The sequence below is a fragment of the Mus pahari genome, chromosome 1 (assembly GCF_900095145.1).
Source record: "Mus pahari chromosome 1, PAHARI_EIJ_v1.1, whole genome shotgun sequence".
In the NCBI taxonomy this organism is placed as follows: Eukaryota; Metazoa; Chordata; class Mammalia; order Rodentia; family Muridae; genus Mus; species Mus pahari.
Genome location: NC_034590.1, coordinates 75,850,018 through 75,861,829, shown reverse-complemented (window position 1 = coordinate 75,861,829; position 11,812 = coordinate 75,850,018). Strand labels below are relative to the sequence as shown.

At 49.4% G+C, this 11,812-nt stretch overlaps 2 protein-coding genes and 1 non-coding gene across 6 annotated transcripts; 2 read left to right on the top strand and 1 right to left on the bottom strand.

Annotated features, from left to right (window-relative positions):
- Positions 1 to 1,812: 1,812 nt before the first annotated feature.
- Timm10b (translocase of inner mitochondrial membrane 10B) lies at positions 1,813 to 5,059 on the bottom strand. 2 transcript variants are annotated; one of them, XM_029538017.1, is made up of 4 exons: positions 4,905 to 5,059; positions 4,670 to 4,765; positions 4,296 to 4,496; positions 1,813 to 2,134 (listed from the first exon to the last, which is right to left on the bottom strand). In XM_029538017.1, exons 1-3 carry the CDS (start codon positions 4,932 to 4,934, stop codon positions 4,320 to 4,322), a joined length of 303 nt encoding a protein of 100 aa, XP_029393877.1. In that variant the 5' UTR covers positions 4,935 to 5,059; the 3' UTR covers positions 1,813 to 2,134; positions 4,296 to 4,319. The 2 variants fall into 2 exon arrangements, with proteins under 2 accessions (XP_029393877.1, XP_021050823.1); XM_021195164.2 differs by lacking the exon at positions 1,813 to 2,134 and having other exon boundaries at positions 3,668 to 4,496.
- Positions 3,034 to 3,172, top strand: LOC115062898. Its single transcript, XR_003842805.1, has one exon. It is a non-coding gene; the product is annotated as a small nucleolar RNA SNORA43 (small nucleolar RNA).
- Positions 5,003 to 11,252, top strand: Arfip2 (ADP ribosylation factor interacting protein 2). Of its 3 annotated transcripts, none has more exons than XM_021195130.2 (8): positions 5,003 to 5,259; positions 6,079 to 6,179; positions 6,399 to 6,495; positions 7,167 to 7,285; positions 7,454 to 7,675; positions 8,215 to 8,372; positions 8,508 to 8,682; positions 9,087 to 11,252. In XM_021195130.2, exons 2-8 carry the CDS (start codon positions 6,081 to 6,083, stop codon positions 9,240 to 9,242), a joined length of 1,026 nt encoding a protein of 341 aa, XP_021050789.1. In that variant the 5' UTR covers positions 5,003 to 5,259; positions 6,079 to 6,080; the 3' UTR covers positions 9,243 to 11,252. The 3 variants fall into 3 exon arrangements, with proteins under 3 accessions (XP_021050789.1, XP_021050782.1, XP_029393874.1); XM_021195123.1 differs by having other exon boundaries at positions 5,088 to 5,259; positions 6,039 to 6,179; XM_029538014.1 differs by lacking the exons at positions 5,003 to 5,259; positions 6,079 to 6,179; positions 7,167 to 7,285 and having other exon boundaries at positions 6,436 to 6,495.
- Positions 11,253 to 11,812: the final 560 nt, after the last annotated feature.

Here is an 11,812-nt window from a genome sequence, read left to right as displayed (position 1 = left end):
GATGGGTTAGTCAGTAGCAGGACGCTAGGGGATGATGCGGATGGGTTAGTCAGTAGCAGGACGCTAGGGGATGATGCGGATGGGTTAGTCAGTAGATGATGCGGATGGGTTAGTCAGTAGCAGGGCGCTAGAGATGACCTACAGACAGCTTTTACTCTTCCCCACGGAGGAATAAAATGGCCTACAGAAAGGAAACAGTAAGGGGCAAAGAGGGTTTCAGATACTGACTTAAAATAGTTACTTAGGGGAGAAGTAAAGAACAGAAAAATCACTGGGTGTGATGGTGGGTGCCTTTAATTTCAGCACTTGAGAAGTGGAGGGAAGAGGATCTCTGAATTTCCAGGCCAGGTGGGGCTAGAGTGATACGCTGCTCAAACAAAAGACACACACGTACGTGCTCAAAGAGAGTCTGAGAGCCAAGAGTCCATTTGAACTTAACCATGAATTCAAACTGGCATAAAATGCTCTACAGTGATCTCCTTAAGTAGCATTTAGTTGTTCAAATGCAGACACAAATGTTTCATAGGAGGGAAGGACACCTACAAATAAAAATTCAGCTCTAGCAGGAAAATCACTGGCATTTAAGCTGGCTAGGAATGCAAAGAGAAGTGCTAGTGAGAAAAGGAAGAATGGGAAAGCTACAGTAAAATCAAATGATTGTAGGGACAGTGACTTTCTAAACAAGCAGAAGGATTATGGTCAGTGAATAAAATTAAAGAAATAGTGTTATGTTGTTTGATTTAGCATTCTGATGACTGGGTGGCTTAGAATGATGACAACAGCCAAGACACAGCTAAATGGAATGAAGTATCTTACCTACTGAATGGATTGTCTGTATAAACATCAAAGCATAAGTGGTGAACAGAAGTACAAGAGCTATGTAAGGGGAGGGGGAAGTCCATGAGAAGAGTAAAACAGTGAGAAGGCTGAATGGATGAACAGTTTTAAAGCAAACAGATTGAGCAGAGGAACAGACAGTAAAGTTCTGAAGTCAGAATGACAGGACCACCACCTCTGCCCTCCAGTGGTTGTGATGTGGTAAGACTATGTCAAAATTTATTCCTGGGCTGGGTGTGGAGGTCAAAGGTAGAGCACTTTTTTAACATGTACAAAAACCTGAATTTGACCTCCTGAAACCCTCTCCCGTCAAAAACCAAACCAAACCAACAAAATCACACAAACCAACCAACTGACTATCCCTGCCAGCTGGCATTAGCACACACCTTTAATCCCAGCACTCAGGAGGCAGAGGTAGATGGATCTCTGTGAGTTTGAGGCCAGCCTAGTCTACAAAGTTTCAGGAGAGCCAAAGCTACAGAGAAACTCTGTCTCAAAAACAAAAAAAGCAAAACAAATAATTGCTGTACGCTGTGCTTGAGAACTCTGCCCTGCTCTTACCATGCCAATGGCAAGACCTGAAAACAATCAGCAAGTATAGAAAGTGGGCAGTGCGAAGGGGTTTCTCTTAAGTGTTGAAGAAACTGGAGAGGAGACTGAAAGGAGAAAAGGACTGACAGGCGGGATTGAGGCACATTTGTTTTTGCATTGAAGGCAGACAAGCTACAGATAATGCTAGGTGTAAGAGCTCTCTAGACTTAGTGTGGGAGGCATAGGTGTGACCCCAGCACTTGGAAGTAAAGGCCAGCTAATTTAAATCCAAGGTGTGATACTGCATAGTGAGGCCATCTCAAAAACAAAACAAGACAGAACAAAAAAAGTTCAGGTCATTCAGAGAGTGGGCTTTGGGCATATCTGTTTCCTCGTCTTTTTACTAATTATGTGTGACATGGGAAAAAAAGAAACACAGACAACTCACAGCACATGTTTATTGAAAGGATACATACAGGTGCTAATGTAGTGCTCTCTCGGCAGCCACACAATATCCTGGGTCTCCACCTTCCTGGTTTTGGGAACTAACAAGTTCACAAGTTGGTCTACTCACGTGTGTACTTGTCAAGGAGTGAGATTAATCATGTAGTCGGTCACTCTTTAGGGAAGCTCCTGGTCAGCAAGTTTTATATACCTAAAGAATTATCTAGCAACCGGTTGTAGCCCGTGTCTGTAATTCCAGTACCTAGGAGGCTGAGATATGAGGATCACAAGTTGAAGGCCAATGGGTCCATGGCAAAACCACCTAAAAGGAAAATGGAAAAAAAAAGAAAGAAAGAAAAGAAAAGAAAAGAGCAGTGACACACCAAAATCTGCTTTCCAAGAACTGTGTAAGACGGGGCTCTCCTAAGGTCCGTTTTCTTGCTTCTTTACCTGTCTAGTGAAAAATAATAACCTCCTAGTTTCACAATTAAAAGGAGTAAGTATGATAAATTTATACAAAATAACTCAACAGACACAATTTAGAGAAACAGCCTGCTGTAGTGCAAAGAATATTAAGCTTAATGTCCCAGCTGCACTTTATTGACAGAGTCTTGATCTAACAGTGCAGACTGCTTTCAAACTTACAATTTTTGGCCTGTTATGGATTACAGGCATGTATTACAAGCCTTGGAGCAAGATCTGCCTTTCAATATGGAATCAACTAAGATTTTCAATTTTTTGGCTGGCTAACACTTGGGAGGTAGAGGCAGAAGGACCAGGAGTTCAAGGTTATCTTTAGTTACAATTTCCAGGTCAGTCTTGGGTACATGAGACCACATCTCAAAATAAATAAATAAATAAATAAATAACCTATTTCTGACCTATAGGTGGGGGTAGGACAGCAAATCTGCTCTGTGAATGGTTGGTTTTGACAGGGAATTTAACTCCTCCGTTTAAAAAAAGAAAAGAAAAGAAAAGAAAAGAAAAGAAAAGAAAAGAAAAGAAAAGAAAAGAAAAGAAAAGAAAGCTGGCCACCTGTTGCAGTACTGGAAGGGATGGGATGGGATGTGGGATGGGATGGGATAGGATGTGGGATAGGATGGGATAGGATGTGGGATGGGATGGGATGGGATGGGATGGGATGGGATGGGATTACGGGAAGCAGTAAAGAGGAAGTGGGGAGCTTAGTTGTTAGGAGGTCCTGCCTGCTGCCCTGAAGATGCTGTCCTAGATCAGAACCACAGGCATGACCCAGCTGCTCAGCTCTGCCTGTGACACTGGGGCAAAGAGCAAGTGGCTCTTTCTATGCTCAGTGTTCAGAAGCCAGTGAGCACTAAGAATGGTTAATAGCCTGACATTAAAAAAAAAAAAAAAAAAAAAAAAGAGTTCCTGCCTGGCAAGCACAGGTACTTGAGCTTAATCTCCTGTAAAACAGTAATAAATGCAGACCCCATGCTGTCGCTTGCCCTGCAGGCTGTGTTAGCCTTGAAGCCCCACATGGCGGTACATGTCACATCCTCCTTCCTTCCCCATCTCCACACTAGGAATGAAGTCATGGGAACAGCAGCTACCAGGAAAGGACTCCTCCTGAATACACACACGAATCCCACAAGAGCGGGGAGTAACGAAACAAGAATAGAGAAGCTGGCATCAGAGCAGTTACAGTGAGAATAGTGTAAGGCGGAGGGTAGAGAGCTGAAACTAGATTTAGACAAGTAGTGAAACACAAAGAGGAGGGTCACAGATGGCATTTAACCATCCCTCCCTTATACCATCTCCCTATCCCTCAGGTTTTTCTTCCTGAGGTTTGACTAATGCTGCCTTCCTGCTGACTCTGAAGACAAGAAAGTGCTTCTTTGTTTAAAGTCTTTATTGCTAATTTCACAAAGGCAGGAAATACTAAGAGAGTAAATTGGGGAAATGGTCAGCATTCCTGAATTCTTAAGTCGCTTGTCTTTGTTCTGTTGTCACTGACCTCCTAGGAAGCAGCAACTAAAGCCTAAGGGGGTACTGTTTTCTTCCTGCTTTTGTTGTTTGACATTACCTTCTTCCCCTAAGTTGACAGCAATTCTTTTTATTCAGCTGAGAAGAAAAACTAGTTATGAGCCAATGTATATTCAGGTCCTTGAGTTAGTCCCAAGGACAGCCACTGAGAGTTCTCCTTTTGGAACCAACTTCCCATTGCTATTACTAACCTTAGAGCTCTACCCATAATCCCTGGTTTTGCTGGGGTTCTGGGAATGATGAATTTGTCCTTCTGCATATAAGAGGACAATACATCAAGCTCCAGGGCTAAAGGCAGTATACATGCACTAAATGACAGAATAAAGGCTGGTACCCATAGACAAAAGTTCTTGCCCAGCAAATTAACCAGTCTGTAAAAACGAGTTTATTGGCTCCAAGAAAAGGAGCAACAGCACGCAGCTTTCAAACTCAATCTCTCTGTACACATTTAAATAAGCCCAAGGTCCATAGAGGAGCACCTTCTCTCCTGGGGCCAGGGAGGGCTAGCTGCTTGATGGCGAGTCTCTGGTCTGTTCTGCAGGAGCACCTGGAGCGGCCGAGGCAGCCTCGTAGTCCGCGATGCGGCGCTGGACCAGGGCGGGCATGAGGTGCACGTAAGCAGCCATGAGGCGGTGGTTAGAATGGATGAGTTTCCCAGCACAGCTGTGCAGGCAGGCCTCCTGGAAGGAAGACGGATGGAAGTAGAAACTAAAAGGGGTCCTGTCAAGCCCGCCTCCTTCCTTCCCGGTCCCCAGCCTAGAAGTGAGGTCATGAAAGAGGGGGGAATGGGGAGAGGGGGTGTCAAGTCACGTTGTCAACTCTGGGACCTCCCGCCCCCCCCCCCAGTCTCCACCTCCTCGGCGTCCAGAGCTCGGTGGTGCAGGCTGGGCACACAGCGCTGGAAGCACAGTTCTGTCATCCGATTGTAGACCAACAGGAAGTCTCGCAACTGAGAGAAAAGGGAACCACGACTTCACCACCGCCAAGGCTCCCCGGGGTGCACAGCCCGTCTCCCCCTCGGGTTCTTGCGTGTACCCTTGGAAACAAACCGCACGTCTAACCCAGAGAGCAGCTGCGCTCTCACTCACGTTTCTCAGTTGCTGTTGCTGCTGCTCCATCACGCCCAGGGCGCACAGCCCAAGTCACTTCCGCCCGTGGCGGGGTGGCGGGGGTGGGGTGGGGAGAGTTCTCAGAGTCGCCCCGGAAGTAAAATCTCACTACTCACCAAGAGCTTGAAGGCGTAGCTCCAGGCTCGCCCTGCCCACAACTGCAAACGTCACCTCCGCCCTTTTTCTCTGCGACGTGGCCGGCTTCTTCTGCCCAGAGAGCATGTCACTTCCGCCAAATCTCTGACCTGCTGCTAGGATCGCGACGGGAACTGGAACCCGAGGTCCCCGCGCGGTCCGGGCCTCGCGCCCTGAGGGGAAGAGCGGCCCGGCCCAGGTGAGAAGGACATACTTGGACGAAGGGAAGTTGAACGCACGAACCTGTACTGAGGGCAAGATGCCCTAAGCCCTTGGCAAGGATGAGGACACACCTGATGCCCAGGTGTATGGGGGTGGGGGGAGCCTCTCACATCTGGGAGTCTTCAGCCGACTTTGGAAGGGATTGCCCGTGTCCTGGGAAAGAGCCTTTCACCTGACACCAGGAACATTCACTTACTGCTTCAACCAAGGCCTGGTGGGGAGGGCCTAAGGGAGTCAGGTGCATGAGATGGAGAAAGGAAGAGACCAGACCGTCTGAAGGGAGAGAGGAAGGAACACCAAAGAATGTGAAAGACCAGGATTGCAGAGCATGCCTGAGTGGCCAGTGAGCTTCTGAGCCTAGGAAGGGATTCTGGTAAACATGCCTCTGCAGGGTTAAGTTCCCAGAGAGCGTAGACCTCCCCTCTGGTCCTCACTGCTGTAATTCCATTGCCTCGGTAGCTCGCACATAATAGACACTCACTAGATAGTTGTTGAATGACTGAATGCATGAATGGTCCCTAAAGGCGAGGTAGGGGGTTATGAGAAGACACCCGAGACTTTGGTATGCATGCATCTGTAGAAATAATGAGTGTACTCAGAAGGGAAGAAATACACATACTCAAGGAAAACCTTGGTGGCCGATCCCGGGACACCCCAGCCCTAAGACAACCCCTGAAACCTCTGAGAACACAGGGAAGGCCTCCTTGTTCTGGAGTGCTGGCCAGTTTCCAGAATTGTCTGTGTTGGGCTTTACAGCGTGCTGGGGTGGAGACCTTGACACCAGTCCCTTCCCTAGCCATGACGGACGGGATTCTAGGGAAGGCAGCCACAATGGAGATTCCCATCCACGGAAATGGCGAAGCTGGGCAGCTTCCTGAAGACGATGGGCTGGAGCAGGTGCTTCTGTTTGATTCTTCTAATTGTTTTGTTATACAATCCTGACTTATAAACCTTTTACTTTCCCCTATGCCGATAGCCTTCAGTTAACTAAACTCCTTCATACTTTTCAAATCTTCTCTATGGTTCTGATCAGACTTTACTATGCACCGTCTCCGTCCCCAAAATGTTTCATCTATCCCTGTGTTTCTGAGGTGCCCCCTCTTCTCTGACCTGTAGGACCTCCAGCAGGTGATGGTGTCAGGACCCAACCTCAATGAAACTAGCATTGTGTCTGGTGGCTATGGGGGCTCTGGTGACGGACTCATCCCCACAGGTATGAATGATAAAGAGAGGCGTGAGGGGTGGGGTGTTGAGACTGTTTGCAGGCATATAGACACAGACAGGAAAGCTCTCCTGGACTGGAGAGTTTGCGAAGCGCTGGTGTGAAGTTCATAGACAGGCCAGTCCCAGGCCAGCTCCCAGAGTTGCCCATCGGCCTCCCACTGGCCAATCGGTCTCTAAGATAATCTCACTCATCTTTTCCTCCCTGCCGCCCCCACCTGAGCCAAGTTAAGACCTTAAGGTTAATGAGCGCTCAGGAGCTTAAGGCCAGTTTGTAGGGCTTCTCAGAGTTTCATTTTAGACTCTTATACTGGCTAGAATTCTACCTAGAAATAGAAGCCAGCGTCTCTGTTTTCTGTGCCCACCATCTTTGATCCTGCCGATCTCACATGTCCTGTTTGCTTCTATTCCCTCTTCTCTCGTACACCAACAACACTCCTACCCTACTCCAAGAATGCCAGCTACATATATTGAATTGATTTGGTTGTCAGGACACTAGTCCTTTCCCCCCCCCAGTGGGCAGAAGAATGCATTTGTCTGTCCAGATAGTCCTTCTTCAGAGAGGTCATTTCGTGTGTGGGGAGGGGGGTGGGGGGAGATTGGGCCACAGAAGTGTCTGGTTACATCTAAGAGAAACTAGTGTCAGAGAACTTGGTCCTTTAGGGTCTGGCCGGCATCCATCTCACGGCACGTCACCCTCTGGCCCTGGTGATGAGGTGGCCCGGGGCATCGCTGGAGAAAAGTTTGACATCGTCAAGAAATGGGGCATCAACACATACAAGGTAAGAGTCAAGTGCTGCTTCTCAGAAATTCTCCATGGGGACCTTTTCCCTTTCCCCAGGTCTTACTATACAGTCTTTGCTATGACTAAGAGAGTGGGGGTGCTGGAGTAGTTCATGGTTGGGGTGGAGTTTAGATTTCTGACCTCCCCCCCCCCCCCTTCCAATCAGTGCACAAAGCAGCTGTTGTCAGAGAGATTTGGCCGAGGCTCCCGGACTGTGGATCTGGAGCTAGAGCTGCAGATTGAGTTGCTGCGTGAGACGAAGCGCAAGTATGAAAGTGTCCTGCAGCTGGGCCGGGCACTGACAGCCCACCTCTACAGCCTGTTGCAGACCCAGCATGCACTAGGTGATGCCTTTGCTGACCTCAGCCAGAAGTCCCCAGAGCTTCAGGTGCCTCAGCCAAAACAAAGAGGGTGGGGGTACTGGGCCCTGGTTCTTCCAGGCAGGCTTTCCTCAGCCTCCCTCCCTCCCTCCCTCCTGCAGCCCCCAGGGAGAACCCCTCTGGGGTGTGCCCAGTTCTGCCCCCAGCATCACTCACCTATGGAGGCAGCCTAAGGGTTTGTACAGAGGCCCAGAAGTTGGAGGGGTTGTGGGAGAGGGCTCACCAATACCTCACAAGTAACCTGTCTCCATATCATCAAGAATGCCTTTGGTGCTTGGCCTAATCAGATTCCCTCCCTGCCTGCTGCACTAGCTCTCCTTGTTCTATCTTGTAAACTCATCTAAGAACTTGTACCCTCACACTCTTACCTCAGGCATCGCCAAGGGACCCTACTAACTTTGTGGCTAAGAGAGCCTTGCTAGAAGCAGTCTGGTTGTTGTAGTTTTGATGGCTGTTTCTTCTTTGGGATGGAGGGATATGAAGGGCTCTACAGCTGCAGTCAGGTAAGGAGTGTTACTCAATGCCTGTGCCTCCCTTCTGCCCTTAGGAGGAATTTGGCTATAATGCAGAGACACAAAAGCTGCTGTGCAAGAATGGGGAGACGCTGCTAGGGGCTGTGAACTTCTTTGTCTCTAGCATCAACACACTGGTCACCAAGACCATGGAAGACACACTCATGACTGTCAAACAGTATGAGGCTGCCAGGTGTGGGCCCACGGTTTGGGAAGTTGGCTGGCATGGGTGAAAATGCAAACTTTAGGGACATACAGATTCAGAAAGGAAAGGAAGTATGAGTGTGGATGAAGAGGTGGAGACCAGCCTTTATCACCCCCTTCCCAGGCTGGAATATGATGCCTACCGGACAGACTTAGAAGAGCTGAGCCTAGGGCCCCGGGATGCAGGGACTCGTGGTCGACTTGAGAGTGCCCAGGCCACTTTCCAGACCCATCGGGACAAATATGAGAAGCTGCGGGGAGATGTGGCCATCAAGCTGAAGTTCCTGGAAGAAAACAAGGTGCTGCCCTACTCCCTTGGTCCTAAGTCCTAAGACACAGTACCCATCCCTTCAGACCCTTCTGATTGTTGGGTGCGGAGCTGCCCCTGGCTAGGGAGTGGGTTGTCCCCTAGCCCCTTGATACCTGAGCACTTTCAGGTCACCCTCATCACTGGCTGCTAGTCCCAGTAGCATAGCTGAAAAAACATTGCCCCTTGGGCTGGGGCTCCAGAACCCTAGACCCAGCGGATCAAGTCAGGTTTCTTTCTTCATATTGTCCCTTCTCTTTGGGCTGCTTGGAAAGTCCCTACCCCAAAGCACTGTTGGCAGAGTCTATATACTCTGGTCTGTGTCTGGGCTTAGGCTTGTAGCCCCTCCCTAAGGGTGCCTGAGTCCAGCCTTAGCTGACCCTGCTGGGCCCCCAGATCAAGGTGATGCACAAGCAGCTGCTGCTCTTCCACAATGCCGTGTCTGCCTACTTCGCTGGGAACCAGAAACAGCTGGAGCAGACTCTTCAGCAGTTCAACATCAAGCTGCGGCCTCCAGGAGCCGAGAAGCCTTCCTGGTTAGAGGAGCAGTGAGCGGCTCCCAGCCCAACTTGGCAATCAAGAAGGACACTGGGCGGGGCAGCCCCAGGGTGGAGGAGATTGGACATGGGATGTCCTTTGCCACTTACTTGCTGGCTTGGGCTCCTCTTTTCTGACTGGGGTCTGACACCAGTTTTGCCCATCCTGCTGTGGTCTGAAGAGGGCCCGGAGGCCCAGAAGCTGCTGCCCTGTCCTTCATCTTCCCAGCCACTGGGCTTCACTCCCAGACCTTTTCCTTTCACTCCACAGCCAAAGGCTATGACAAAACACTCCCTGGCCAATGGCATCACTCCTCAGGCCTATCCCCAGCTCTTGGGATGTGCCCCTGACCAAAGACAGGACCTCAAAAGGTTCTGTCAGCCAATGGCAGCTCTTCTTGGGCTTCTCTGGGCCAATAGTGTTGCCTCCAGTACCCTTTGTTCCCTCTTCAGTGTGTGTCCATTGCAGAGAAGGGGACTGGGACCAAAGGGGTGGGGATAATGGGGAGCTGCATTTGTGGCCCTGCATCTGAATGGGCCCTCCCCTCATCCACCTACCCAGTTGAACTGTGCTTAGAACCCCAGAAGACTGGGTTCTAGCTCTAGGAATAAACCTTTCATAAAAGCAGGCCCAGTGAGGTCAATTTGTGGGGGACTAGAGGAGGGTGGATTGGTAAGAAATGCCCAGTAATCTTGCATTCAGTTCCTATGAATTCAAAAGAGCTGCAGCTAAGTTTGAGAGGCTGCCGAAGGCCTGATCCCCCTCAGTTTCAGAGCCAAAGCTTTTCTCCAAGGCAATCTATGTGTCTGAAGAGCATAGGGTCCAGAGGGGGTTGGGCCGGCTAACCATCATGCATTCAATCACACAGCCGATGTTTACCGAGTGCTTTTATTTGCCAGGCACTGCGTTAGGCCCTGGGGAAACATCAGTGAATAAAACACAGTCCCTGCTCACAGTGCTTAAGGCCTAGTGGGGGATAGAGACAAGTAACCAGGCAACTGCAATACAATGAGAAATGCTAGGATGCAAGATGCAGTGGGAGCACCAGATAAGGGGCATCTAGCTTACACTGAAGTAGAGATGGCGATGCCAGTTTAAAAGCTGAGATCTGAAAGGCAAGTAGCTAACAGCGCAAGAAGAAAGGCCAATGCTCATAAAGTCTGAATAAGGATTCAGTCCAGAATGAAAAATTAAGTGGGTGAGACAAGAGGCAGACTTTTGATCTTTGGAGAAATGGAACTAAGAAACCTCTTAGAGGTCTGGCAGCATGGGAGAAGCATAGTGTTGAGAGCATACTTACTGGACCATTGGGTAGCCTAGTGACCCTTGCTTGTCACTCTAAGCATGAACCCTGCCTGAGCTTCACATCCAGTGAGTGCTACTGCAGAGATAAAGGCAGTTTCACCGCACCTGCTGCAACCTGCACTGCTCTTGTTGAAGTCAAACCTTAACTTTGTATAAGAAATCACAAGAAAACTCCCAGGAGCACTTTAGTCAGGGCTTGAGTGCCATCATCTACAGGTCCAAAGACAATTGCAGACTTCTTCAGCATTCTCTCCCCTCTGGAGGGTGGAGAAAGGGGACCAACCCAGTCGACAGGTTCTCACAGCACAGGGTGCACACCAGTCTGACTTGACTCTTCGTCAGTGATAACTGCAATCCCCAGCCAGGCTTCCGGGGCTTTAATTAGCCTTTATGTAGTCAGCTGTCTGCCTTGATTATTAGAGGTGCTGGTCCTCTTATTAGCCCCCTACTTTATGGGCCACTGAGGATTTCCGTTGTAAGGGCACTGAATCTCCAAATGGTTGGAGACAGAACCTGAAAGCAGAGCCCAAACATGGTTCCACCATTTTCTAGCTGATTAGGATTAATGCCTGGGGAATATGTGCTCGCTCTGTTCCTTCCGTTGTAAAGCTGCTAATAAAAGCAGCTACCGATTACAGTTATGCGTATTAAATGAGATAATGTATGTAAAGTGATTAGCTCTGTCTGGCACATAATAAACACTCAGTCCCTGTTAATGTACAGTTTTTATTGTATTGTACCTAGGGTGTTTTTCCATAATGCAATGATTCTGAGAATTGCTCTGGGTCTTTGGTGTAAGGAAGGAGTCGCGCTGGATGGTCTAAACCAAATTTCTTCAGGCGGCACCTGAGGAACCTAAAACCGAAATGAAGTCTCCCATTTAGCCTGCAAACCCCTTCTCCTAGAGTTCTGGGTTGAGGTACAGGTGGTCCCCCTCCCTCTTGCTCAGTGGAAACCAAACTGGCAGATTTCACATGAGCCTCCGGGAAAGCCAAGGAAGGAAGCGACTAGAAGCAGCAGGAACGGGCTCTCGGAGTACTAAAGCTGGTTCTAGCTGCTTTTACTTGAAGGCATCAAGTGCCACTATCAGAGCCCAGCTACTCACCCTCGCCCTTAGGCCTCGTGAGCCAGAGGCAGCAGGCGAGGATCCCGGATCCTAGATCCGGGATCCGCTTGCCAGCTCCCAACCGCACCGCAGAGGGAGAGCCAAGAGCTGCAGGGGCGGAGGGGCTGGTGGGCATGGTCTGAGAGGTGGGGGCGTGGTTGGGGCGGGCCTTCGG

What these genes read in the sequence shown, in the direction of transcription:
- Timm10b (XM_029538017.1), bottom strand. Translation starts at nt 4,934, where the DNA reads ATGGAGCAGCAGCAACAGCAACTGAGAAAC. An exon ending in AGCAACAGCAACTGAGAAAC is followed by an intron (nt 4,766 to 4,904) that starts GTGAGTGAGAGC and finishes CTTTTCTCTCAG; the next exon opens with TTGCGAGACTTCCTGTTGGT. An exon ending in GAGCTCTGGACGCCGAGGAG is followed by an intron (nt 4,497 to 4,669) that starts GTGGAGACTGGG and finishes TCTTCCTTCCAG; the next exon opens with GAGGCCTGCCTGCACAGCTG.
- Arfip2 (XM_021195130.2), top strand. Translation starts at nt 6,081, where the DNA reads ATGACGGACGGGATTCTAGGGAAGGCAGCCACAATGGAGATTCCCATC. An exon ending in AAGACGATGGGCTGGAGCAG is followed by an intron (nt 6,180 to 6,398) that starts GTGCTTCTGTTT and finishes TCTGACCTGTAG; the next exon opens with GACCTCCAGCAGGTGATGGT. An exon ending in AGAAGTCCCCAGAGCTTCAG is followed by an intron (nt 7,676 to 8,214) that starts GTGCCTCAGCCA and finishes TTCTGCCCTTAG; the next exon opens with GAGGAATTTGGCTATAATGC.